Source organism: Bos indicus, chromosome 2 (genome assembly GCF_029378745.1).
Source record: "Bos indicus isolate NIAB-ARS_2022 breed Sahiwal x Tharparkar chromosome 2, NIAB-ARS_B.indTharparkar_mat_pri_1.0, whole genome shotgun sequence".
Lineage (NCBI taxonomy): Eukaryota > Metazoa > Chordata > Mammalia > Artiodactyla > Bovidae > Bos > Bos indicus.
This window is the reverse complement of record NC_091761.1, coordinates 125,694,883-125,719,161: the sequence shown is the minus strand read 5'-3', so window position 1 is coordinate 125,719,161 and position 24,279 is coordinate 125,694,883. Positions and strand designations below refer to the sequence as shown.

At 53.8% G+C, this 24,279-nt stretch overlaps 1 protein-coding gene across 5 annotated transcripts in view; it reads left to right on the top strand.

Moving 5' to 3' along the window:
- WDTC1 (WD and tetratricopeptide repeats 1) overlaps positions 1-13,876 on the top strand; it is a 67,571-nt gene extending 53,695 nt beyond the window's left edge. For 3 of the 5 annotated variants that reach the window (XM_070775732.1, XM_019980378.2, XM_070775740.1), the window contains exons 8-16: positions 108-202; positions 575-690; positions 2,028-2,103; positions 2,716-2,824; positions 3,484-3,657; positions 6,691-6,926; positions 8,300-8,477; positions 9,114-9,306; positions 11,896-13,876. In XM_070775732.1, the coding sequence (XP_070631833.1) occupies positions 108-202; positions 575-690; positions 2,028-2,103; positions 2,716-2,824; positions 3,484-3,657; positions 6,691-6,926; positions 8,300-8,477; positions 9,114-9,306; positions 11,896-12,093 (1,375 nt within the window). In that variant the 3' untranslated portion in view covers positions 12,094-13,876. The remainder of the gene's footprint in view (positions 1-107; positions 203-574; positions 691-2,027; positions 2,104-2,715; positions 2,825-3,483; positions 3,658-6,690; positions 6,927-8,299; positions 8,478-9,113; positions 9,307-11,895) is intronic. The other 2 variants (XM_070775742.1, XM_070775744.1) reach the window with 1 other exon arrangement.
- The last annotated feature ends 10,403 nt before the right edge of the window (positions 13,877-24,279 follow it).

The window sequence follows — 24,279 nt, the reverse complement described above, 5'->3', positions numbered from 1 at the left end:
GAAGAAAGGTACCTCTTCCTGACACAAATGGCTTTTTCCCGAGGAAGTGTGGTCCAGCCAGGAGTCCTGATCGGTATTATAACCTATTTCGTTTGCCTTGCCACCAGAAAAAGCATGAAGCAGAGCCCTTCAGCAGGCGTGCACACCTTCTGTGACCGGCAGAAGCCCCTCCCGGATGGCGCAGCCCAGTATTACGTAGCAGGTAGGGCTCACCCCAACTCTGGCCCTAAACTCTTGGCGGGGTGCTGATTGTCTCCAGAGCAGTGCAGGGAAGCAGTGCTGAGAGTCAGACAGACCCGGGTTTAATCCTGGTTACCACCCACCAGCTCTTACGTGACCTTTGGCAAATTTCTTACTCTGGAGGAATCTTAGTTTCTCTTCTGTAAAATGGGATTATGATGACTCAGTGAGACAGTGTTTAACGTTGGCCCAGTTCATACAGTAAGGGCTCAACTCTTAGAGCTGCTTTTCTGAGGAAGATGATTGGTCACTGGTAAGGCTGACTTCTCACAACTCCTTGCCCCTTTTTGGAGGGACTGGAAGCCTCCCACCTGGGTAACTCTGCTCGCTGCAGGTCACCTGCCAGTGAAGCTGCCTGACTACAACAACCGTCTGAGGGTGCTGGTCGCCACCTATGTCGCCTTCAGCCCCAACGGCACAGAGCTGCTAGTCAACATGGGGGGAGAGCAGGTATGGCTGGCCCCCCGAGGTGGCCCCTCCCCCTGCCCCCCGCCCTCACATCCGGCAGCCAGGGCTGGGTCCACCACATCCCCTACCATGAGGCAGACAAGAAGCCTCACTGGAAATGACGTTACCGTGAAATACGGAAATGCCCCGGCACTGTTGGAATTCCCAGAGAAGTACCCTGGTCTTGAGTGTAAGCTTCAGAACTGACAGACCTGTCTTTAGTCCCTGGCCTTTTATTCATGAGCTGTGTGCTGTAACTTTGAACACCTCTCTTCATTTTCCTGAGCCTTGGTTTCCTCATCTGCTGCTTTCCTAGGAGGAAATCCTGAGGCTCAGAGCTTGCAGCCAGGGTGCAGTTCAGGGCCAGTTTTGGGAAGTGTTCTTTGATAATGGCCGGTTGCTAAACCTTCTGTTGTTCTCAGTCAGGTTGTTTAATAAGCCTTGCATAAATTAATTTACTCTGCAAACACTCACTGAGTACTTACTCTGGGAGTAGCATTATCATAAACATGAGGGAGACAGGTGCAAAATATGATCCATGCTAGGCTGACGGGAGAGACATGGCAAGTGAAACAAACCATTGATGACATTTAAAGGCAAGGTGTGATACAGGAGAAATGGGATGTGGAGACTGGGTGAGCCCCCGAGTTCAGAAGAGGCCTCTGGATTCAGATTGCTGAGCCGTCCCCTGGCTTAAAGGTAGTGTAAGGATAAGTGGGAGAGACAGTCTAGCAGAGTGGTTCGGAGCCAAATAGACTTGGTTTTAGGTGCTGGCTGTGCCACTTGCTACTTTTATGGCCCTGGATAAATTAATTAAACTCTGAGCCGACATTTCTTCTTCTGGAAAGGTGGCTGATAATAGTACCTTTTTGTGGTACTAAAGATGGTACTCATTTTGTGGTACTCATTTCTAAAATGAAATGAGAAAAGTCATATAAAACACTTAACAGAGGAGCAAAGTAAGGATTCAATACATGTTAAGTGATAGTAGGTAATATTTACTGAGGGAGGTAACTAGCAATGTTACTTTGGGCAAATTGCTTCTCTTCTCTGAGGTTTCAGCTTTCCCATTTATAACACAAGATCACTGAGGCCCTTGTTGACCTAATACGTATGTGATTCTAAGGAATGACAGTATTTCAAGCCGTCCACCCCTAGGGCCAGGCCCTGGGAGGATTTTCCTGCCTGAGGTTTGCTCCATGAAGCACCCCATCCTGGGTCACTCGGTGGTTCCCTGCTCAACACTCAGCTGCATTCCTGACAGCCGCCCAGGCCTCGCTCCTGGCCCGGCCACGTTCTTGCCTCACAGTGTCCATCTTCTCTTGACCCCTGCGCTCTAGGTCTATTTGTTTGACCTGACTTACAAGCAGCGGCCGTACACCTTCCTCTTGCCTAGAAAATGCCACTCCTCAGGGGGTAAGTTCTCCCTGCCCAGCTCCTTCGGGGCATCTCTGCTGGGATCGTGAGTGTGTGCTGCCTCTGCCGGGCAGCCTGCGCCTTACTTTGCACTGTGGCTGTGATCCTCCGGAAGGAGAAGATTCTCTGAAATAGCACTGTACAGTAAGAAGGAAGGGAACCCCAGTTCAGAGAGCTCTGTAAAAACAGGTTTGCCTCACAGCCCTTTTCACTTCTTTCGGAAAAAGCAGGTTCTTCCCATGGCTTGGCTCTTGAGGACCTGAAGTAGTTGTGCCCTCCCCTGCCGTCCTAGACCAGTCTCCTCAGTGATTCTTCCTGGGCCTGCAGTTGATTTAGGCACCTCCTCACCCCCCGACTTTTAGGCATCCCCACAGCCAGATAATGCCAAGTTGAAGTTATGTCCCTCTCCAGCCAGCAGAGGGCGCATAGGCTTTCTTTATGTGCTTGCGGATCTGCCTGTCAGAACTTGCTTTCTGGGAGTGGATCTACCCTGGGAGGGATAGCCCTGCCGTGGAGCCGTCAGATCCCCGGATGGAAGCTGGAGGGCTGCTGAGGAGAAGTGAGGACTGCCTCCTAAGTTGTTGCTGTTCCTTTCTAACCACCCCCCGCCAGAAGTTCAGAATGGCAAGATGTCCACCAACGGTGTGTCCAACGGCGTGTCCAATGGCCTGCACCTTCACAGCAATGGCTTCCGGCTGCCAGAGACTAGGGGGCATGTCAGGTAAGGCCAGCCTGACTTGGGGCACAGAGGCTTCTGGAATGTGGCAGTGGTCCCCATGCCACCTCCGCCTGGTGGGACTCCAGTCGTGCTCCAGCTGAAGCTCTGGTCTCTTGGTGCCAGTAGTTGGGGTCAAGACCCAGGGGCTAGCTGCTTTTAGCCCTGGGCTCCCTCCTAAAGGGTCCCGCACAGACAGGCCTCCCCCATTGTGTTTTCTGCATTCATCTTCACGCCTCTTTCACTGCCAGGCCCTGAGCTCAGCTTTCGATATAGAGGTGCCCAGGTCCTCTAGCCCTTGAGAGAAACCTCTCTATAGAGAGATCCATGGGCGGGACTTGGACGGTGACAAAGTTCAGCTCAGCATAGAGGCCGGAGGTGTCAGCTACTTTCCTGCCTAGTTTGATGAAGAATTCCTTTAAACCTGTCTAGGACAACTTCATTTCTGCCTCTCTGTTTTTTTCACTGGCTCAAAGCATCTGGAATTGTGGCCATTGACCTGCCACAGTTACCCAGGCCAAGGGTGGGAGTGGTGTCCTCTTTCAGAAGACAATGCAGATCTCAGGGACCAAGAAAACCAGAGAGGCCTCCAGGCAGGGCCACAGATGTCCTGAGGGGCTGCTCTGACCTTCCTTGGTTGGCCTGACACTCTGCTTCCCCCGTAGCCCCCAGGTAGAGCTGCCCCCGTATCTGGAGCGGGTGAAACAGCAAGCCAATGAGGCTTTTGCTTGCCAGCAGTGGACCCAGGCCATTCAGCTTTACAGCAAGGCCGTGCAGAGGGCCCCTCACAACGCCATGCTCTACGGGAACCGAGCTGCTGCCTACATGAAGCGCAAGTGGTGAGTGGGCCTGATGGAACCAAGTTGCTGAGGCATCCAGGGGCAGTAGCAGTGGCATCCTGCCGGCCCTCAGGGCGTGTTAGGCCCAGGCCTCTCACCAGTTCCTGGTTGGTGGTGGGCAGGTGCCTGACCTGTTGGTCAGGAAGCCTCAAACACCAGGAAAGCTCACAGTTAAGTGGAACATGTTCACAAGTAGCTTCAGCATGTTAGTGCTGTGGTTGCTGGAAGTAGGAATTGGGAGAGTGGTTAATCCCAGTCCTTGGAGAATTGGGCCTTGAATCGGACTCTTAAAGGGGCAGTAGAATCTTGCTAGATGGAAATGAGGCCCTGGTGAATTCAGTTGCTATCTGTTTGAAGTGATTGTGCAGTGCCTTGACCTTGGGGTTTGCTGTCCTATCCTCTTGGACCCTTTGGACCAAGCACAAGTAGGATCCTAGACATCTGAAGCTGGCTGTGGGTCTTGTTGTGTGGTAGTGGCCAGTGGTAAGGGAGCAGGTCCATATCCTGAAGAACCCTTTACCTTTGAAGACCACCAGGGCCCCCAGCCCTTCCGCCTGCAGCACCAGCAGGCAAGCAGGCAGGCAGACCCCATCCCCCAGCCAGGGCCAGGATGGGAGATGGATAAAGCTGGGCCCACAGCCATTTCTGCTCCGTCTGGCATCCGTCGGCTCTGCCCAGACAGACAGGCCAGCTGGTGTGCCATCGTCTGGCTGCAACTCGGCAGGCCAGAGAGGGAAGCTTAAGAAACCCACCCAAGTCAGCAGGCTGGTGGATGGGGGTTTGGGAAGATGCTGCCCCTACAGGCCTTAGCTCAGACATCAGGAGTTGAACAAGGACTCAGATGGCAGCCAACCCCAGGAGATGACAGTTGGGGGGCCCTCCTGAGGTGTTTTGCCCCTCTTCCAGCAGGTAGGTAGAATGCAGTGGTCTTCATGCAGGCTCTAGGCTGAGAGCGCTGTCCTGCATTTTTGCTGAGAGGGGCTGATGATTTCCCAGTCCACAGTACCCTTAACGTCTTCTTTGAGTCCCTACTGCGCACTGGGACCTAGAGACACAAAGTTCTGTCCCTCCGAGTGCCTGTGCTCTGGCGCGCACAGCCTCTGGACAGAGGGTAAAGAGGTGGGCATGGTCCATCACCGAAGAGGCAGGAAGCAGTGAGTCTTTGCAGGGTCAGGTGAAGTGCCATGGGCAGAGGAAAAGTCGGGTCACTGTAGCTGGGGATCAGGGAGCACCGGGAAGACGTAGTGTCTGCTTTCAGTGTGGGCAGGCTTAGACAGGAGAGGGAAGGGGGAGGGGACTGTGGGGGAAGGACATTCCCAGAGAGATGAAACGTGTGAACAAAGGCGTGGGGGTGGGGGACTGACTGAAGAGCTTGTTTGCAGAACAACAAATCCATTTGGCTGGAGCAGAGGGTTCGGGAAGGGACTGGCAGGAGATGAGTCTGTGAGGTAGCCTGGGGCCAGCCTGGGAAGGACTTGGAATGCAGAGCGGTGGTGTTTTGGCCTCGATTCAGTGGATGATGGGCAGCTACTGAAGAGTTTCGAGCAGGAGAGGGAGGTGTTGAGGGCTGTCTTTTCAGGGAGATTGAGCTGGCAGCAAGTCCGGATGGGTGCGCCCTGGGGCCAGCCTGCTCTCTCCCCATCCCCACGTGCCTGCCAGTGACCCCTAGAATGTCACGTTCTGTCCCAGGCCAGTCTCCCCAGGGCGGCCATCTGCTCCTGGATGCGGTGGGAGCTGTCGCCCTCTGGCTCCTGGCTGCTTTCTGGTCTGGCTCTCCTCGGGAGTTCTGAGGGGCACCTTGCAGGCGGTAATTGGGTTTCCGAAGCGCGCCTGCTCCTCCGTCACAGCCGCTCGTTCTGACGCAGCCACGCCGTCGGGACACTCTGTCTCCTGCCCGCCTCCGCACTGCCAAGCCGCTTGTCCCTGGTCTGAGCAGGCTGCTCTGAGCACCGGTGCTCCCTCTGGGTGCTGTAGGAGGGAGGGTCAGGAGCACAGCTCCAGCGTCGGACCTGCCCTGGCCCCCTCACACAGGGGCTGTGAGCTGCGCCTTGGTGGGGAGGCCATCAGCTCGGGGCCAGAGAGGTGGCGGGGGGCGGGGGGGCTGCTTCTTAACACAAGTGGGTCCTAGGCCCGCCTCACCCCAGCAGAGGGGAAAGACGGAGAAGTGGATCCCGTGAGGGCACCTGGCTCTCCAGTTGAGAGGTGGGGCTGTCTGTGGACCTGGGCAGATGTGTATTCTATACTCCTGCACAGGGTGGGAGGAGGAGGGGCTTCTTCTCTGACCCTCCCCACCCCCCAAAATCGTTCCCACTTCCCCACATCCGTGCTTCGGGAGTTTGGAGAAGTTAGTATGGACGATTTGCAGCTCCTGTGGCCTATGCCCACCCCCACCCCCGCCATCCGCTTCCAGAGAAGTGGCTCTGCCAGACTGTCGGGCCCCATCCTCCAGCCCCTGGAGGTAGAGGCCACAGCTGCTGTGGATCAGTCAGCCAGGACAGAGGGGGGCCTGGCTGAGGACTTGCTGCCTGCCGGTCAGACCCTGAGTCCCCAGCCTGACACTTCTGGCTTCACCGGACCACGGAACTGTCCTTGAGGGCCCCCTGCCTCAGACCTGGCTTTGAAGGCCAGCCGGGGGGATCTGAGGAGGTGGGTGGAGGAAGGGAGAAGGAGGGCCTGGGGAGCCTGAGGCGGGCAAGATGCCAGGCCTTCTGCTGCAGAGCTGCGGGTGCCTGGGGTGAGCGGGCGCACAGTTGCACTCTGTGTCCAGCAGAGGGCAGCCCGACACTGGTTTTTGCCTCATGCCCACCCTCTACCTGCCAAGACGCCGGGGTTCCTGGCTTGCCTCCTAAACATACTCTGCCTCCTAGAGAGCAAGTCCTGGGCTGAACCAGGATTCTCTCCATCCCCAAATACCCTTGCCCTGAGATTGCTCAAAGGTGGGCTGGGGTGGCCACAGGAAGCGATGAGACTGAATGGGGACTCCCTGCCTGCCACGGGGCCCCACCTCCAAACCACACTCCCCTGCCTTCCCAGGGATGGTGACCACTACGACGCCCTGAGGGACTGCCTCAAGGCCATCTCCCTAAATCCATGCCACCTGAAAGCACACTTCCGCCTGGCCCGATGCCTCTTTGAGCTCAAGTACGTGGCTGAGGCCCTAGAGTGCCTGGATGATTTCAAAGGGAAGTTCCCGGAGCAGGCCCATAGCAGTGCCTGTGACGCATTGGGACGTGACATCACGGCCGCCCTCTTCTCCAAAAATGATGGTGGTGAGTAGAGTGCGCACTGAGGAGGGGTTGCTGTCGCTCTGTCTGTTGGAGATGCTACGTGACATTCTGGAGAGGACATAAGTTCTGAGACTGGAGAGGCCTGGGCTCACGCTGATTGAGAACCACGTGACCTTGAGACAGTCACTCGGTCTCTCTGAGACAAGGATTAGCAATAGCGTGTTTAAGGCACCTGGTGTAGTTCCCCCGGCCTCAGGAGAGGAGTCGGCTGAGCTAGGCCATCCTCTCCTGTCATGGACAGGGCCTTGGCCGTTCTGCTGGGATCTGAGCTCCAGCTAGTTGGCTAGAGTGCACTTGCTCCAGATGGCGTGGGTGCAGAAGAGACAGCACACAGAGCAGTGGTGAGGCCCCGGGCACAGGTATGGAGCCTCGGTTCCAGTCTCAGCTCTGCCATGTGGAACCGTGAGACTTTGGGCAGAGCACAGCCTCTCTGAACCTGCTGGCTTATTTGTACAGCGTGTTGAAGGGCCTGCCCTGCTCCTCTGGGTAGCGCTGGAGAGTGAGCCAAGTAACTGCAGTCTGTAAACATGAGAGGGGAGCTCACTGAGGGCAGACATGCAGCTTCCTCTTCTGCTGTGCAGCGTATTGGACCACGGATTGATCCATCTGTCTGGGTAGTGCCAGGCACTGTGCTATGTCCTGGGAATACATCTGGGAACAAGTCAGATGGAATTTCTGTCTTCATGAATCTATAGCCTGGGAAGGGACTGAGCGATGAAGGAGAAGCAAAGAAGACCCCGGGGGCCTGATAGGTGCAAGTGCAGGGGGAGGGCTTGAAGGCAGCCTGGGGTTCTTGAGGGAGACGTTCAGGTGGAGATCTTGAAGCTGGGGAAGGGGTGACTAGGCACGGAGTGTCGCCAGAGGTGAAGCGTCTGGCAGAGGGGCCAGCACGTGCCAAGGCCCTGAGGCAGGCAGAGACAAGGCACTGAGAGAGCTGGTGTGACTGTACAGAGGCATGTAAGCAGCCCACCAGGACCCAGGCTGACTTGTCTTCCAGGGCAGGAGGGCTAGAAAAATCACCCGCTCAAGGCTCTCTTGGCAGCACTTTGCCCTCCCCTCCCTGCCGCTCACCTCCACAGCAACAGACCTTAGGGCCGTGCATCCTCGGGGCTTCCAGACATTATTCAGGGAGCTAAGCCAAGGCTCTCCTGGCATCAGCGGTCTCCTCTTGAACACCCTCAAGGGCAGGATGCACAGATGCCTCTTTTTCACAGTTGTTCCCAGCTTTTCAGGGTAGTGGGAGAGAGATAACCCTTCATGGCTTACTACTTGAACGGAGAACAGGATGAAGGGGAGGAAACGGGGACCGAGGGAGAGATGGGCAGGACTCTCATGGTCCCTGTTCTCTGCCCCAGAGGAGAAGAAGGGAGCAGGCGGTGGCGGCGGCCCCGTCCGCCTCCGCAGCATGAGCCGCAAGGACTCCATCTCTGAGGACGAGATGGTGCTGCGGGAGCGAAGCTACGACTACCAGTTCCGCTACTGTGGCCACTGCAACACCACCACGGATATCAAGGAGGCGAATTTCTTTGGCAGGTCTGAGGCCCTGAAGAGGAGGGGAGGGCCTAGCCTGGTTCGCGGCAGGAGGTTGCGGGTGGCATGGGGACTTAGGCTTTCAGAAGTCTCAAATCCCAGCTCTGTGCCCTTGGGCAGATGGCTTCACCTCTGTGAGCCACCATCACCCCCAGCCCTCCTCTATAGATGACATACTCTCTTGGGTAGGTGAGATCCATAAATATGAATCAAGCATCTCCAGCAAGATCCCTTCTAAATATCAGCAGTGTGTTGGGGGCAGGTGTGCTGTGGGATCTGGGGGTCTGGATCCAGAGAGGCTAGGACTACTGAGGAAAGGCTGAGGCAGGAGAGTTCCCAGAGACCCCCGAGAGGCAGGATCTGATCCTGGCACCCAGGGGGCTTATGACGCACTTTGAGGGAGAGTAAGTTAGAGGGACCTCGGCCGTCTTTGACCCCAAGGTTTAGAACAGTTGGACAGTGACACGACTCTCCAGTGTGGAGAGGATTCTCGTGTGCGTGGGAGTTCCGAGTCGGGTGAAGACTCCAGAGTTCAGGGGGCTGAGTGGCTCCAGGCTTCCCTGCCCGCCCTTTCCCTCAGCCATGCAGCCTGCGGGCCATCCCCCCACCTGACCTCCCTGCCCTTTGCCCCTCCGCCAGCAACGCTCAGTATATCGTCAGTGGCTCTGACGATGGCTCCTTCTTCGTCTGGGAAAAGGAGACCACCAACCTGGTCCGCGTGCTGCAGGGCGACGAATCCATCGTCAACTGCCTGCAGCCACACCCCAGCTACTGCTTCCTGGCCACCAGCGGCATCGACCCTGTTGTGCGGCTCTGGAACCCCCGGCCAGAGGTGAGGGGGCGGGCAGGGTGGCAGCAGCCAAGCCGGGAGGAAAGAAGCGGGGGATGCTCTGCGAGGCCTCCAGCTGAGCTCGTGTGGGGCGGGAAGGGAAAGGAGTCACAGCCTCAGGGAAGCAAGGGGCTTCCGGGGAGGAGCTCTCTCCCCAGGGGTCCAAGCTGCATCAGGGCGGGAGCCAGCGAGTTCTGAAAGCTCCAGATGAAGCGGGCAAGTCCAGGGGCATATCCGTGAGCCAGGTGTGAAGGTGAGCCTCACACCCGGGAGGCAGTGGCCCAGTAACTGGGCCCGGGTATGGGAGGGCAGGGAGGGCACCTGCCCCGCCCCAACACCAGCTCCCAGATCGGCACCTCCTTCAGTGCCCTGTCCCTCGTGTCCCTCTGCGTCATGTCCCCCAGAAACCCTGCAGAGGCCAGTGCCTCAGGCACACGGGCAGCGCATAGGCTTTGGAGTCTGATGGCCCTCAGTTTGAATCCTGGTCCCTTCACTTAGGCCTGAGGGACTCAACCCAGGTTTTTATCATCTGTGTATCAGAATGGGCATGACAGCAGCACCTCAGAAGGCTACTTTGAGGATTAAAGAAGTGATGCCTGTGATGTGTCTGGTCCACGGGGACACAGGGACGGTGCGGGTAGTCAGGTGGGCTGGCCTGAGGCCTCCCTGGCTCTCTGCCCACCTCCTCCCCCTTCCCAGCTGGTAAAACAGAAGTCAAGAGGTGGATCTAATTCCAGAGGCAATTTCCTATAAATTTTAAGACCTTTCCTTGAGGGACGAGTGGCAGCAAAAGAACGGGGTGGGGGAGCTGTGTCTGCACCCCCCCGCCAGGGTATGGTATCTGTGCCCCCGCCTCAGGGTATGGTATCTGTGCACCCCACCCAGCGTATGGTATCTGTGCATCCCCCCCAGGGTATGGTATGTGTACACCCCCAAGGGTATGGTATCTGTGCCCCCACCCAGGGTATGGTATCTGTGCCCCAAACCCAGAATATGGTATCTGTGCCCCGCACCCAAGGTATGGTATCTGTGCACCACCCCGCCCAGGGCATGGTATCTGTGCCCCCCCCCCAGGGCATGGTATCTGTGCACCACCCCCCAGGGCATGGTATCTGTGCACCACCCCCCAGGGCATGGTATCTGTGCCCCCCCCAGGGCATGGTATCTGTGCCCCCCCCCAGGGCATGGTATCTGTGCACCACCCCCCAGGGCATGGTATCTGTGCACCACCCCCCAGGGTATGGTATCTGTGCCCCCCCCAGGGCATGGTATCTGTGCCCCCCCAGGGTATGGTATCTGTGCCCCCCCAGGGCATGGTATCTGTGCCCCCCCCAGGGCATGGTATCTGTGCCCCCCCCCAGGGCATGGTATGCGTGCCCCCCCCAGGGCATGGTATCTGTGCCCCCCCCAGGGCGTGGTATGCGTGCCCCCCCCAGGGCGTGGTATCTGTGCCCCCCCCAGGGCGTGGTATGCGTGCCCCCCCCAGGGCGTGGTATGCGTGCCCCCCCCAGGGCGTGGTATGCGTGCCCCCCCCAGGGCATGGTATCTGTGCCCCCCCCAGGGCATGGTATCTGTGCCCCCCCCCCAGGGCATGGTATCTGTGCACCACCCCCCAGGGCATGGTATCTGTGCACCACCCCCCAGGGTATGGTATCTGTGCCCCCCCCAGGGCATGGTATCTGTGCCCCCCCAGGGTATGGTATCTGTGCCCCCCCAGGGCATGGTATCTGTGCCCCCCCAGGGCATGGTATCTGTGCCCCCCCCAGGGCATGGTATCTGTGCCCCCCCCAGGGCGTGGTATGCGTGCCCCCCCCAGGGCGTGGTATCTGTGCCCCCCCCAGGGCGTGGTATGCGTGCCCCCCCCAGGGCATGGTATGCGTGCCCCCCCCAGGGCATGGTATCTGTGCCCCCCCAGGGCGTGGTATCTGTGCCCCCCAGGGCGTGGTATCTGTGCCCCCCCCAGGGCATGGTATCTGTGCCCCCCCAGGGTATGGTATCTGTGCCCCCCCCAGGATATGGTATCTGTGCCCCCCCAGGGCATGGTATCTGTGCCCCCCCAGGGCATGGTATGCGTGCCCCCCCCAGGGCATGGTATGCGTGCCCCCCCCAGGGCATGGTATGCGTGCCCCCCCCAGGGTGTGGTATCTGTGCCCCCCCAGGGCGTGGTATCTGTGCCCCCCCAGGGCGTGGTATGCGTGCCCCGCACACGCTGGGGCAAGTCCACCCTTGTCCGTGTCCATGCACCCCGCCCCCCGCTGTAGTCTGTGTCCTCTTCACTTTCCAGTGTGGGGCCCACCAGAAGACGCTCTGGTGTGTGTACCCCCTGGTATAGATCCCACTGTGTGACCGTGTGCCCCCCACCCCCAGTGTAGTGCGTCATCCCCTCACATGTATCCTGGCGTCTGTCTGTCCTTCCATCCATCCACATACATCCCAGGACGAATTTCCCCTGCACCTGGGCACCCATGGGTACACCCACACACACACCCTGGTATGTACATGCCCCTCCACACGCACAGCTCAGTCTGTGTGTACTTGCCCTGCTTACAGATCCCTGCAGTAAGCGTGCTTCCCCTGGCTCCCTTCCCGCAGAGTGAAGACCTCACAGGCCGAGTTGTGGAGGACATGGAGGGCGCCTCCCAGGCCAACCAGCGGCGCATGAACGCAGACCCGTTGGAGGTGATGCTGCTCAACATGGGCTACCGGATCACAGGCCTGAGCAGTGGGGGCGCCGGGGCCTCTGACGACGAGGACAGCTCGGAGGGCCAGGTGCAGTGCCGGCCCAGCTAGGCCCTCCCAGCCCCCGGCCCAGCCCCCGCCATCGGCTGCATCCTCCGCCCTGGGCAGGAGGTCAGGGGGTTCTGTTTTGGTTTGTCTTCCCTGTCCCTCCATTTTTTTTTTTTCATTTTTCCCGTTACATTTGTTAGTTTGGCATTGCGGGTGGGGATTGCTACAACTTGCTGGCTTTTGGACTTTTGGGCAGTTGCCCCTTGACTGGCCCCTTGACTGGCCCCAGCCCTGAGCAGAAGAGCAGGGGGGAAGCCCCTCCATCTCCCTCAACCCCACCTCCCCCCTCCACGTTCCTGAGGGCTCTGGCCTGCCTCAGGTGGGGAGGCCAGGGCTGCCGCTGTCTCCGGGGACTGCCCCACCCTTCAGCTGGCAGCAGGAGTGGGGTGGAATTGGACAGGCTGGCCTTGGCCTGTTAGCATTCTTGCTCCTGACGGCGAGGCTGGCTCCCTCCTGGTCTTCAGGGAATGTTCTAGAAAAGGACAGGGTGCCCCCAATCCCTGCAGAGCCGCTGTGTCAGGGTGGAAACAGAAGTGAGGAGGGAGCCCTGGAGTGGGCACGGTCAGGCCACTTCCTCCTGGCAACCCGATGTCCTTTCCCTCTCCCCCCGCCGCCCCCGCTGGACCCCCCAAGCACGGGCGCTGGGCGCTGGGTCCTTGCTGTGCCCGCACGCCCTCACCGGCCCTCTAGGGGCTCAGCCTCTCCCACGGGCCCTGGCAGTGGGCAGGGGCACCACACCATTCCCCGCCCACCCGTGCCAGCCCTTCTGCACTCTCGGGGGGGGGCCCCTCTCCTCCCTTGGGCGCTCTTCGGCCTCACTGTGACCTTTCTGCCAGAGCTCCCAGCCAGGCCTCCTCTCGCTGAGATGGCACTCCCTCCCACCCCCCACACGCTGAGCCGCCACAAAGACCAAAGAAGTGATGGCTTTTCTCTGTCCCCTGCTGCTCTGGGGGGAGGGGGTGGGTCTCCTGAGCCCTGGGATGGAAAGTCCCTAACTCGGCCCCCTCCTCAGCAGCCAGAGCTCTACACTGGATGCAGCGGTTCCCCCAGCACCCCACCACTCCCCCCCCCCCCCCCCCCCCCCCCCCCGCCCCCGCCAGGCCTCGCTCTTGGCCCCCTTGGCTCTCAGCTCCCCTCGGCACTCCCTGGGCTCCAGCTTCCAGCTGCAGCCTCCCTCCACCCTGCTCCCTCCCTCCGCCCTGTCTCTGCCAGGTGCCTCCTCTCAGTCAGGCTTCTGAGAAGCCCTGGAGACAGCAGGGCCATGTTAAAAGCTTTTTCACAGTTTTAAGAAGATGGGGGTGGGGGTGGGGTGGTAAGGATAGTGGTGGGGGGTCTGGCACCATCTCGTCATTGCTTTAATCCCAGCTACACAGGTGGCAGCCTCTCCCCCTTCCTCTCCCCGCCCCCCATCACCCTCCCCACCCCTCTCTCCTAGCTTGGTAATGAAGTATATTTATTGGTGAAGGAAACAGCTGCTGCTGCTTCTCCTGCTGCTGGGACTCGCTCCCCTGTCTCTTCTCCACGACCTTTCTCCAGCCGGGAGGGGAGAGCCGGAGCGCTGAGGCTGGGCCTGGGGCCCAAGGACTAGTAGGGGCCCCTTTGCTTTCCTGTGTTCCAGCCACCCGCCATTTCCTCCCTCCCTGCCTCCTGCCTGCCCAGCCTGGGCCCTGCCGTGTGGAGAGACACAGAAGCCTTACTGTCCTCTGGGGGCAGGAGCCGAGCCTTTTTGTTGCTCCGCTCCCAGGAGAGTGAGGGTGACGCAACTGATTAAAACCATTTTGTTCTAGGTGTGGCTGGTGGCATTTGTGGGTTGCCCATGGGTCTGGGGGAAAGGGAGAGGATTTCATCTCCGTAGCTCCGTGACTCTTGAGTAACCACACCTCTGCGGGGTGGAATGAGGCCTGCCTTGGAGCATCCCTGTGGACCGTGGCCACCAGCCGGGCAGGACCAAGTGCAGAGCCTGGCCCTGATGGCCGTGATTTGCAATAATCAGCTTTCATTATTTGGGCTGTCTTCTCATCTGTAAAGTAAGGAGGGTGAAGTCTTAGTGGTTTTTCAGACTTTTAAAATCATAACCCAAACAAATACACATCTTGCATTGTGACCCAAGATACCCATGCTAATTTGTATGCATATAATGAACATAAGTTTTACATAATAACACTAAGCCTTGCTACATGCAGTGTGTTCTAGTTACCATTCTATTTTATGAAGGAGGGGAAAAAAATGCTGTCTATAACCCACTAAATTGATTTCAAAATCTGTTGTTTCTTGATGGGCCCTAGATTAGAGGGTTTCTTACACCAGAGGTTCCCAAACTTTCTCAGCTCACTGAACCAATAGTGCCTCAGTAGTTTTTACCTGGACCCCCTAAGCCAAAAGAAATACCTGACATTTCAACATGTTAGTTAAGCCAAGATCACTTAAGAATTTATGTCCTGGGCTTCCTTGGTGGTCCGGTGGTTAGGAATCCGCCTGCCAAAGCAGGGGACATGGGTTCAATCCCTTTTCTGGGAAGATCCCACATGCCACAGAGCAGCTAAGCCCGTGTACAACTACTGAGCGCAGCCAGCCACAGCTGCTGAAGCCTGTGTGCCTAAAGCCTGTGCTCCACAGCAAGAGAAGCCACCAAAATGAGGAACGCGTGCACTGCGGCTAAGCAGTAGCCCCAGGCATTGCAACTGGAAAAAGCCCATGCAGCAACGATGACCCAGTGCAACCAAAAATAAATAATATTCTTTAAAAAAAAATTTTGTCCTACCAAGTTAGTCATTAAAGAATACACAAAAGAAAAAAAAAAATTGAAAAAAAAAATACATATCAGAAGAACCTCTCTCTATTTCATTCTCAATAACTACAGTAACTACTGGAATCTGTGTGTTTGTTGGGTGCTGTAAAACTTGTCAGACTTTCTAATCAGATTGGACGCCACCACCCTCATTTCGTGTTCCACAGTGACTTTCATTTACTTTGTATCTCAGCAACCTCTAAAAACTCAGCTTCTCAAAGATGGCATAATCAAAGGAATGTAGTGGAGTCTAAGGATAAAACTGAACCACCCTGAGCTAGAAGCTCTCTCAGTAGCCAACAGATGCTAAGTAACTCTAAATTTAAAATATCCTTCTGTGCTCCTGTGACTTGACTGTGGCACCCTAAGGTAACTTTATGCACAGTTTGGGAACTGTGGGTCAGTACTGTAGGAACAGTAGTTCCACTAGTGAGATTTTGTGGTTATTCTGTTTGTACATTTGGAAAGAACCAGGCTGAGGCCAGCAGGGTATACTCAGTTTAGTACAGGAGACAGGGAAGAGATTCTGTCAGAAGCACAATAGGTGATGTCATGAAGCAGGTGCTTATCATTCCTCTGTATTCCCAAACTGATGCTGCTTTAGCACGTTTCCAGACTATGCAAGGAAGGGGTGATGTACCAGATCGAGGGACTAGGGCAGAGTCCCAGGTGCCCTCATGGAGCCTGAGTGACTCAGTTCAGCTGCATGGTAGAGGATGGAGTCACCCATGGACTTCAGGGGCAGCCAAACTGGGGAGGACTCCCTGTGCTTGACTGCAGGGGTTGCAGGCTTGGTCCTGCGAGCAGGGATTAGCCATTGGAAGACTTCACCAGGAGCTCCATCTCATTTGGAATTGGTACATTTTAAAAAAAAAAAAGACTTTTTTTTTTTAGAGCAGTTTAAAGCTTACAGAAAATTAAAAAGATAATACAAAGTCCCATATGCCCCCCTCTCTCCCTGCCTCCATTTCCCCTCTTATTAACATCTTGCATCAATGTACATTTGTTACAATTAATGAACCAATGTTGATACACCATTAATAACTAAGGTCCGTAGCTTATACTGAGGTTCACTCTTTGTATTGTACAGTCTGATGGGTTTTGACATATATATAATGTCGTGTATTCACACTGTGAAAAACAGTTGCACTGCCATAAAAATCCCCTGCCCTCCACCTATTCAGTCCTTACCAGCACACACACACAAAAAAGAAAAAAAGTAAGTACTATAAGTACTAAGTACATACATGCTTCAGTTCAGTCGCTCAGTCGTGTCCGACTCTTCTCGACCCCATGAGTCGCAGCATGCCAGGCCTCCCTGTCCATCACCAACTCCCGGAGTTCACTCAGACTCATGTCCATCGAGTCACTGATGATGCCATCCAGCCGTCTCATCCTCTGTCGTCCCCTTCTCCTCCTGCCCCCAATCCTTCCCAGCTTAGTACCTACTAAGTATGTGCCAGCAAAATATACACAAGATATTTATGAGGAAAACTACAAAATCATGATGAGTGAAAACAAGGGAAATCAGAATATGTGAAGAGATATTCCATGCTCATACATAGGAAGCCTCTATTATTAATAAAGATGTCATTTCTTCCCAACTTGGGCAGTGAAATCTCAACCAAAATCCCAGCAGATTATTTCATGACTATCCACAGGCTTATTCTAATGTTTGTATGGAGAGACAAAAGACCCAGAATAGCCAACACAGGTAACAGAAAGAACAAAGTCAGAGGACTGACACTATCCAACCTCAAGACTTATCATAAAGCTACAATAACCAAGACAGTGTGGCATTTGTGAAGGAAAAGACAAATGAGTGGAATGATCTGGGGATCCCAAAAGTAGATCCACACAAATATAGTCAACTGATCTCTGACCAAAGAGCAGAATCAACTCAATGGAGAAAGGAAAGAAACCTTTTCAACAAATAGTGCTGGAACAACTGGAGGGTGCATGCTAAGTCGCTTCAGTCATGTCTGACTCTGCAACCCCATGGACTGTAGCCCACCAGGCCCTCTGTCCATGGGATTCTCCAGGCAAGAACACTGGAGTGAGTTGCCATGCCCTCCTCAGAGCATCTTCCCCCACCTAGGGATCAAACTCACGTCTCTTGTGTAGCCTGCGTTTTGGTGGGTGGTTCTTTACCACTAGAGCCACCTGGGAAGCCCAGACATCTACATGCCCCACCCAACCCCCCCAAAAAATGATCTAAGCACTGAGTACACTGTCCACAAAAATTAACTCAAGATTGATCATAGAACTAAACGTAAAACATATCAATAAAACTCAGAAGAACACATAGGAGAAGATCTAAGTTTGGCAACACGTATTTAGACACAACATCGAAAGCACAACCCATGAAAGAAAAAATTGATAAACTGGACCTCATCAAAACTCCTGTTCTATGAAATCACTGTTAAGAGAATGAAAAAGACAAGCCAACAATTAAGAGAAAATAAATGAATTTTTACAACTCAACAATATGAAACAAGCACCCCAATTTAAAAATGGGCAAAATATCTGAATAGACACCTCACCAAGGAGGATATACAGGTGACTAGTAAGCACACAAAAGCTGTCCAGCATTATGTCACTTCAGTTTAGTTGCTCAGTCGTGTCCAACTCTTTGCGACCCCATGAACCGCAGCACGCCAGGCCTCCCTGTCCATCACCAATTCCCAGAGTCTACCCAAACTCATGTCCATTGAGTCAGTGATGCCATTCAACTGTCTCATCCTCTGTCGTCCCTTTCTCCTCCCACCCTCAACCTTTCCCAGGATCTGGGTCTTTTCAAATGAGTCAGCTCTTTGCATCAGGTGGCCAAAGTATTGGAGTTTCAGCTTCAACATCAGTCCTTCCAATGAACACCCAGGACTGATCCTTTAGGATGGACTGGTTGGATCTCCTTGCAGTCCAAGGGACTCTCAAGAGTCTTCTCCAACACCACAGTTCAAAAGCATCAATTCTTCTGGGCTCAGCGTTCTTTATAGTCCAACTCTCTCATCCATACATGACTACTGGAAAAACCATAGCCTTGACTAGATGGGCCTTTGTTGACAAAATAATGTCTCTACTTTTTAATATGCTATCTAGGTTGGTCATAACTTTCCTTCCAAGGAGTAAGCGTCTTTTAATTTCATGGCTGCAGTCACCATCTGCAGTAATTTTGGAGCCCTAAAAAATAAAGTCAGACTCTTTCCATTGTTTCCCCACCTATTTGCCATGAAGTGACAGGACCAGATGCCACGATCTACGTTTTCTGAATGTTGAGCTTTAAGCCAACTTTTTCACTCTCCACTTTCACTTTCATCAAGAGGCTCTTTAGTTCTTATTGACTTTCTGCCATAAAGGTGGTATCATCTGCATATGTGAGGTTATTGATATTTCTTCCAGCAATCTTGATTCCAGCTTGTGCTTCTTCCAGCCCAGCATTTCTCATGATGTGCTCTGCATATAAGTTAAATAAGCAGGGTGACAGTATACAGCGTTGACGTACCTCATTTGCTGTTTGGGACCAGTCTATTGTTCCATGTCCAATTCTAACTGTTGCTTCCTGATCTGCATACAGATTTCTCAAGAGGCAGGTCAGGTGGTCTGGTATGCCCTTCTCTTTCAGAATTTTCCAGTTTGTTGTGATCCACACAGTCAAAGGCTTTGGCATAGTCAATAAAGCAAAAATAGATGTTTTTCTGGAACTCTCTTGCTTTTTCAATGATCCAGTGGATGTTGGCAATTTGATCTCTGGTTCCTCTGCCTTTTCTAAAACCAGCTTGGACATCTGGAAGTTCACAGTTCACATATTGCTGAAGCCTGACTTGGATAATTTTGAGCATTACTTTACTAGCGTGTGAGATGAGTGCAATTGTGCGGTAGTCTGAGCATTCTTTGGCATTGCCTTTCTTTGGGATTGGAATGAAAACTGACCTTTTCCAGTCCTGAGGCCACTGCTGAGTTTTCCAACTTTGCTGGCATATTGAGTGCAGCACTTTCACCACATCATCTTTTAGGATATGAAATAGCTCAACTGGAATTCCATCACCTCCACCAGCTCTGTTCGTAGTGATGCTTCCTAAGGCCCACTTGACTTCACATTCCAGGATGTCTGGCTCTAGGTGAGTGATCACACCATCATGATTATCTGGGTCGTGAAGGTCTTTTTTGTACAGTTCTTCTATGTCACGAGGGAATTACGCATTAAACCAACAATGCGATACCCCACCACACTGATTAGGATGACAACATCAAATGCTGACAAGGATGTGAAGCAACAGGAACTCATTCACTGCTGGTGAGAATGCAAAATGGTAAGAGTTTGGCAGTTTCTTACAAAGTTTCAATAGTCTTTTTGTAAGATCCAGTAACTGCTCTCCTGAGTTGCAAGTGTTATGTCCATGCACAAACGTGGATGTAAATGTTCACAGCGGCTTCATTAATAATTGCCAAAAACCGGAAGCAACCAAGTCCTTCAAAACGTGAATAGATAAAATAGGTACAGCTGTGCAATGTATGGAAATGAGCAATCAAGCCCCAAAGCCAGGGAGGAAATTTAAGTGCATTATTGCTTTTGAAAGAAGCCAGTCTGAAAGCCATACCATATGATTCCAACTATATGACATTCTGGAAAAGGCAAAACTAGAGACAGTAAAAAGATCCGTGGTGATCCATTTTTAACGTCCGTCCTCATGTGTTACTCAACCCTGCTGATGGGGAGCCTGGGGCTCGGTCAGATAAGCGTGCACAGTGAATGTGTAGCAAAAGAGGCTTCAGGACTGGAACTCCTGTGTTTGTGGTGGGCAGATGTGGTCCCAGGGTCCTGCGGTGGGTCTCTGTGCTAAGGAGCATGCTAAAATGTAGTTGCAGAACTGAAAAGGAGATGAGAGATCATCTAGCTCAGAGGTTCCCAGCCCTGGTTATACATCAGAACCACCTGGGATACTGTTTTAACCAGAGATTCTGTTTTAATTGGTCTGTGGGGAAGGTGGGGAGGTGTCCAAGCATCCATCCATTATTTGAAAACATCCCAGATTCATTCTAATGTAGGGCCAGAGCAGAGAACCACCAATCTAGTCCTATTTCCAGACCATCTATGGAGTCCTATTTACGGATATAGACAAGTTCCAAAGAGGGGCAGGAAGATGGAATGGGCTGCCTAAAACCCAAGTTAGAGGCAAAGCCACTAATCTCTGCTTCCTGGTCCACTTCTTTAAGAATCATTTTTCTTATTTAATGTCACGAAACTTTTTGAGCCCCTATTTGCCCAGCACTGGCTTAATGAAAATGCACCCAACAGGTTAGCCCCTGCGTTCCTGGAGCCCCCACAAGATCTGGAAGACGTGGGTAGCAAATACGGGGGTCATGCACTGTCCCTGAATGTTGGACTTCGCCATGGAGCTCCCCACTGAGTGGTAGGCCGTGTGTCTGATGGACGTGATGGCAGGCGTGAGGCACTCATGGGGACAGGTTGGCTTCCTGCATCTGACCCATTTCTGTACATATAACAGGTCCTAGGGTTTCCCTGGTGGATCAGAGAGTAAAGGATCTGCCTGCAATGCAGAAGACTGGGGTTCGGTCCCGGGGCAGGAAAGATACCCTGGAGAAGGGAATGGCAGCCAACCCACTCCAGTATTCTTGCCTGGAGAATTCCATGGACAGAGGAGCCTGGTGGGCTACAGTCAATGGGGTTGCAAAGAGTCGGAGACAACTAAGTGACACTGGTCCAGTGAGGCCGCAGTTTGCACCATTTTATGATGATTTACAGAATCTCAGGTCTCCTCCTCCTCTCTCTTTAATGGCCCTAAAAGGGGTCACCAGCAGAGAAAAAGCAGGGTTGAGGTTCAGAACCCCAACTCTATCTAGTTTATGCATGCTAAGTCGCTTCAGTTGTGTCCGACTGTGCGATCCTATGGACTGCAACTTGCCAGGCTCCTCTGACCATGGGATTCTCCAGGCAAGAACACTGGAGTGGGTTGCCATGCCTTCCTCCAGGGGATCTTCCCCACCCTGGGCTTGTAACACCCCTGTCTGTTACATCTAACCTGCATTGGCAGGCGAGTTCTTTACTGCTAGCACCACCTGGGAAGCCTGGCTTATGTTTAGACCTTGGAAAAGTTCCTGAACCTTTCTGGGCTTATTTTTCTCTTTGGGAAAATGGATGCCATGATACCTGCTCTCTGGTTACTTCACTGCATTGTAAGGAGGCACCAAATCATAGGAGAGTATGCACATCAAAGTGCATTTTAAGTGGTTAAGTAGTGATGAGTGATTTTAATTGCTATAATAGTTAACACCGAATGTTCATATTAGGCCAATAGCTGATCAGCTATAGCTTATCCAATAAGCTTTGCAAGAACTTTGCAACTTCCCCCCCCCCCCCCCCCATTTTGCTGCTGCTGCTGCTGCTAAGTCATTTCAGTCATGTCCGACTCTGGCGACCCCATAGACGGAAGCCCACCAGGCCCCACCGTCCCTGGGATTCTCCAGGCAAGAACACTGGAGTGGGTTGCCATTTCCTCCTCCAATGCATGAAAGTGAAAAGTGAAAGTGAAGTCGCCCAGTCGTGTCTGACTCTTAGCGACCCCATGGACTGCAGCCTACCAGGCTCCTCCATCCATGGGATTTTCCAGGCAAGAGTACTGGAGGGGGGTGCCATTGCCTTCTCCTCCCCCATTTTAGGGATGAGGAAATTGATGCCCTGACAGGTTCAGTTACTTTCCTAAGGTCTGACAACCTCTGACAGAGCTAAGGGTCAGTACTGGACTTGCTGGCTGACACCTGCATTCACATGTTCAACCATCATGCTTTATCGCCCACCTGGCAGCAGAACCCAGCAGATGCTGGGCCTGGCTGTGCTTTCTATATTCTTAGGGAAGTTTACCCGTCTATAAAATGGAATGGAGAAGGAAGTCATTTTGTAATCTCTAATGTCTTAACGGTCAGAGGGTGTATTCTCAAATGGTTTGTTGCATTGTATCTGCCCCGGTGGTCCCTTCCCCACCACGGAAAGGTTTGGAGCCATCCAGGAAGACCATTTAGGGCTTAATGGAGGGAATCCAAAGGAGCATAAGCAGAAAGGCTGCAGAAGAGAGGGGACACACACACAGCGTCACCCCTAGCAGCTCCGCCAACCTGCGCTGAGATTGCCCCAGGCTCAGCTCTGCTTCCCTGGCTTATTGATTGAGGTGATTCTTCTGCCAGAGCCCTGAAGGAGACCAATCTGTGGTCAACAGACAGCTCCGGGGACAATCCCTAAGCGCTTCCTATCTGCCGTTCTGACTCCAAGGTCCAATGGATCTAGTCAGTCCCCTTCTCAAGGAGTTCACAGTCTCCTGAGGTAGACAGACATGTAAACAGCTAATGCTAATGCAAGTATACATGAATATTCAATAGGCAGAAACAGCCTCCGTGCTCTGGGAGCAAAGAGGGAGGATTTGCTGGAAACCTTGAAAGTGGTGTAGGAGAGCAGGGGAAGGGCACCCTGCTGAAGGAACAGTTCGAGCAAAGACACGAGGTATGAAGTGCAGGGCTCATTCTCTGAAGGGCAAACAGCGCAGTGAGGTTAACTCCAAGCAAGTCCCAAGGGAGACAGAGAGAGCGATGAGGGTGGAAAAAGAAGGTTAAGGGTTGGGCCAGACCATAAGGGCCTTGAATGCCAGAATGAGGAGTGAGATGGCTTGGGGAAGGAAGGAAGGATGTGAGCTCTGGGGACTTCTACCTGGGGCCAATTGAGGGGGTGTCCTGACCCACACCAAGAGAGGACGTGCCCTGAGTTCACCCTTCAAACAAGCAGTGTCTTACCCTCAAAGCTTTCCCAGCTTGACGCTTCCAGCTCTGCCATCCTTCCCTCCCCCAGCCAGTCCTATAAGTGGGTCCAGATGGTCATTCCTATTTTAGGTCGGGGTGTGTGTTGGGGGAGGGGTAGCTATGAGCTCTATCAATTCTCTCCTGAGCTGTCTGTTAGAGGAGCTTCTTCCAGGACACTGCTGTGATCCTCTGAGCCTGGAAGGGAGTGTTAGGCCTTGGTGGAGATACCCCATCTGTCTGTGCGTGATAGGGGTGGCAGCAGCAGAGGAGGCAAGGACATGGGCCACGGAGGCTTTCACATTGGGTAAGAGAACCAAGGTGACGTGTACAAGTGGAAGGCGGCCCTGTGAACAGGCTGTGATGGGGAACAAGCCTAGGACAGAGGCTCCAGAGGAGTCAGAGAAGGAGCTGGCTTCTCCCTCCAGGTACCTGGAATTCTCCAGGCAAGAATAGTGACTCTTTGAGACCCTATGGACCATAGCCTGCCAGGCTCCTCTGTCCGTGCAATTCTCCAGGCAAGAATACTGAAGTGGGTTGCCATGCCTTCCCCCAGGGGATTTTCCTGACCCCGGGCATGGCAACCCACTCCAGTATTCTTGCCTGGAGAATCGCATGGACAGAGGAGCCTGGCAGGCTATGGTCCATAGGGTCACAAAGAGTCAGACATGACAGAAGCAACTTAGCACAGCACATGGACCCCTTCAGGTACCTGCCTCTTCTCATGTCCCTGCTTCTGCAGCTGCTTAGACCAAGGGTAGGAGGATGCAGGCCATGGGGAAAGGGGCTGGGGCTCTCTAGTCAGACCCTGCTCAGCACTGTGCCTACCAACATCCATGGGGCCCTTAAAACTCTTGGGGCACTGCCAGGTAGCAGCTAACAAGCTAGGTTCCTGCCCTCAGACTGGCTGTAGCTGTCATACTAAGCTTATAAGTATTTGTCATTTATTCAGTTTAGCAAATACTGATTAAGGAAATGCTCTGTGCTATGGACGGAGGAGCCTGGTGGGCTGCAGTCCATGGGGTCGCTGAGGGTCGGACACGACTGAGTGACTTCACTTTCACTTTTCACTTTCATGCATTGGAGAAGGAAATGGCAACCCACTCCAGTGTTCTTGCCTGGAGAATCCCAGGGATGTGGGAGTCTGGTGGGCTGCTGTCTGTGGGGTCGCACAGAGTCGGACACGACTGAAGTGACTTAGCAGCAGCAGCAGCAGCAGACACTAATAGGCATTGGTTTTACAAAAGCGAATAAGACAAATACAGTGTCTTCCTTCAAGGAGTTTCCAGCCTAGTCGGGGAGTCCAACAAGACATAGCCACAAACGTGCTGCAAAGGAAAAGAACAAGGCATTCCAGGAGTTTTCTCATTCAGATTGGGAGGCCAGGGAAGAGCTCTCTGAGAAAGCGACTTTAATCTGTGACTTGCAGGATGAATGGAAGTTAGCCAGTTTTGGAGGCAGTAGGGGCATTTCAGGTGAAAGAGAACAGTATGTGCCAAGTCCGTGGGGTATGAAACAGCATGGCCCATGAGCGGAACTGAAACAGGCTGTAGGATGGTGAACAAGTAAGCGGAAGGGCATGATGCAGGGCCTTGTGA